The sequence below is a fragment of the Merops nubicus genome, unplaced genomic scaffold (assembly GCF_000691845.1).
Source record: "Merops nubicus isolate BGI_N331 unplaced genomic scaffold, ASM69184v1 scaffold6666, whole genome shotgun sequence".
Lineage (NCBI taxonomy): Eukaryota > Metazoa > Chordata > Aves > Coraciiformes > Meropidae > Merops > Merops nubicus.
In genome coordinates, this window is record NW_008615540.1 from 12,008 (window position 1) to 14,319 (window position 2,312).

Sequence of the window (2,312 nt, forward strand, 5' to 3'; positions counted from 1 at the left end):
CTCCAATAAGATTCTTTTTCAGAAATTTAAACCTACTGTCTGTTGCAGTAGGAGGGATATTACTCAGTACACATGAATTTGTCTATGATATTCAGAAATCTTATTTTAACTTTATTCCAGATTGCTGTTATTGATTTCTGTGAAAATAAAACAGGAAATAGAAACTTCGTTAAGCTTTGGATCAGCACCTCTAGCTACCTTCATGAATCAACACCTCCTCAGATAACTAACACGAAGGCATGCCTTTCTTCACATTACATAAACATTAACTGAAGGAGAAAACATACTTTTTAAGAAAGAGGAAAGATGAAAAAAAAAAAAAAAAAAAAGAAAGGAAACCTTCAAGGCATGCCCGTGCTTCCTTTAACTTTTTTTCCATAGCCATTTGTAGCAAACAGGACAGCTGGTCAAAACTGCGAACTCTGAGAGTTGCTGACGTGAGAAGAAGCAGTGGCTGGCCATCTTTGCCTTTGGCTTCAGACTGAACAGTTGCTTCACTAGAAAAATTAAATTATACCTTTTTAAAATAAGAACTTTAATAAACAGCAAATTTTAGGATCTTGAATGTTATTCAAGCTTCACATGATAAAGCATATTCAATTTCTTTAAACTGCATTTCAGAAAACTTCCAAGGTAAATCAACTTATTTACTACAAAACATCAGATAGATGTGCCGGAAGGAGGCTGGGACCCTATGGAAAGCCCACATTGGAGCAGGCTCCTGGCAGAACTCATGACCCCATGGGGAACCTACCTGAAGGACTTGCACCCTGTGGAAAAGACCCATGCTGGAGCAGTTCATGAACTGCAGCCTACGGGAAGGACTCACATTGGAGAAGTTCGTGGAGGATGGTCTCCTGGGGATGGGACCCCACGCTGGAGCCGGGGAAGAGTACGAGGAAGGAGCACCTGAGGCAATGCATAATGATCTGACACACACAAAACCCTCACTCCTTGTCCTCCTGTGCCACGCAGGAGTGAGGAGGTAGAGAAGATCAGGACTGATGTTGAGCATGGGGAGAAGGGAGAGGTTTAGGGAAAGTGTTCTAAGATTTGGGTTTATTTCTCATTATCCTACTCTGACTTTTGATTGGTAATAAACCAATTTCCATGGGTCGAATCTGTTTTGCCTATGATGGTACTAGGTGAGAAAACTTGTTCTAATCTTCACCAATGAGCCTGTCATCGTGTTCTTCTCCCTGTCCATCTGAGGAGGGGAATGAGAGAGCAGCTTTGGTGGACACCTGGCATCCAGCCAGGGGCAATCCACCACACAGGAGCCACTCCTAACACTAACAGAAATCACAAGGATAAGCACTGCTAGATGCACATTGCAAAAAGTCCTACAAATACAGTGCAAGTTGTATAAAATACTAACTAAATGTCTGACTGAGAATAGTCTTACACTCTCAAAAAAACCCACAAATTTTCACTCCAAAATTTCAATCTATACATATACGAGTAAAAACCCCACCCATTACAGCCTCCCAGATACACTAGGGCTGTCTTTATGCTAAATGAGCAGTTTTGCTTTGTAGTTCACCTTCAACATTTCAAAACAAACCACAATCCAGACTTACCTGATCTCATAGCCCTCTCCAAATACTGAACAGCCCAACCGCGTTTTCCACTCGAGGGCCTCTCTGAAGACAAATGCTGCTTCCTGAGGATGTCTAGTACTGAAGTCTTCTACAAACTTAATAATTTGCTTTAAAATAGATTCATTTAAAGGGGTGATTTCGAGTGTGCCAGTCCCAGAACCAGCAGCAGTCCACTGAGCTGCTCTTGACAATGCCGCTCCCATTGCCGTTGACTAGTCTCAAAGGTGTACACCTTGGCAAAGAAACAAAGAAGGACCAAACAGAGCTTCTCAAAACAGAAATGCAATACGTTGTGGCTGCTATAATTTGAAATAAACATATCTAGGAATTATGAGGTTCTTTTAACTCATTTGAATCTCCAAAGTAGGGAAGGGGCAATTGAAGAAGAGCACACACAAAAATTTTTAAAGAAAGAGGGGAATATGGTGAAAACCCAGGGTTTTTTTCATCTTGGTCAATTAACGCCTGGTGCTGTTAGAAACAGCGGGTGCTGTTAGAAACAGCCGCATCAAGTTTCTGTGGTGGCTGCAACAAAAGGCTCTCCGGTTCTCCTTGCGAAGCTGACGACACTGCTACAAACCGTACGTGGCGGGGGACAGACACACGCAACCCTCACAACGGCCCCCCCGCCCCCCTCGACACCTTCTCTAAATGGAGGGAAAAGGGGGAGTCAGACCCGCCCGTGAAGCCCGGAGGGACCAAACGCCACAG

General features: G+C 43.2%; 1 protein-coding gene across 1 annotated transcript in view; it reads right to left on the reverse strand.

Annotated features, from left to right (window-relative positions):
• Positions 1-1,837, reverse strand: part of LOC103775099 (armadillo repeat-containing protein 4-like) — a gene marked incomplete at its 3' end in the record, with an annotated part of 13,738 nt that extends 11,901 nt beyond the window's left edge. The window contains exons 1-2 of the mRNA XM_008942541.1: positions 1,581-1,837; positions 340-497 (exon numbers count right to left, since the gene is read on the reverse strand). Coding sequence (XP_008940789.1) covers positions 340-497; positions 1,581-1,804 — 382 coding nt within the window. The remainder of the gene's footprint in view (positions 1-339; positions 498-1,580) is intronic.
• Positions 1,838-2,312: the final 475 nt, after the last annotated feature.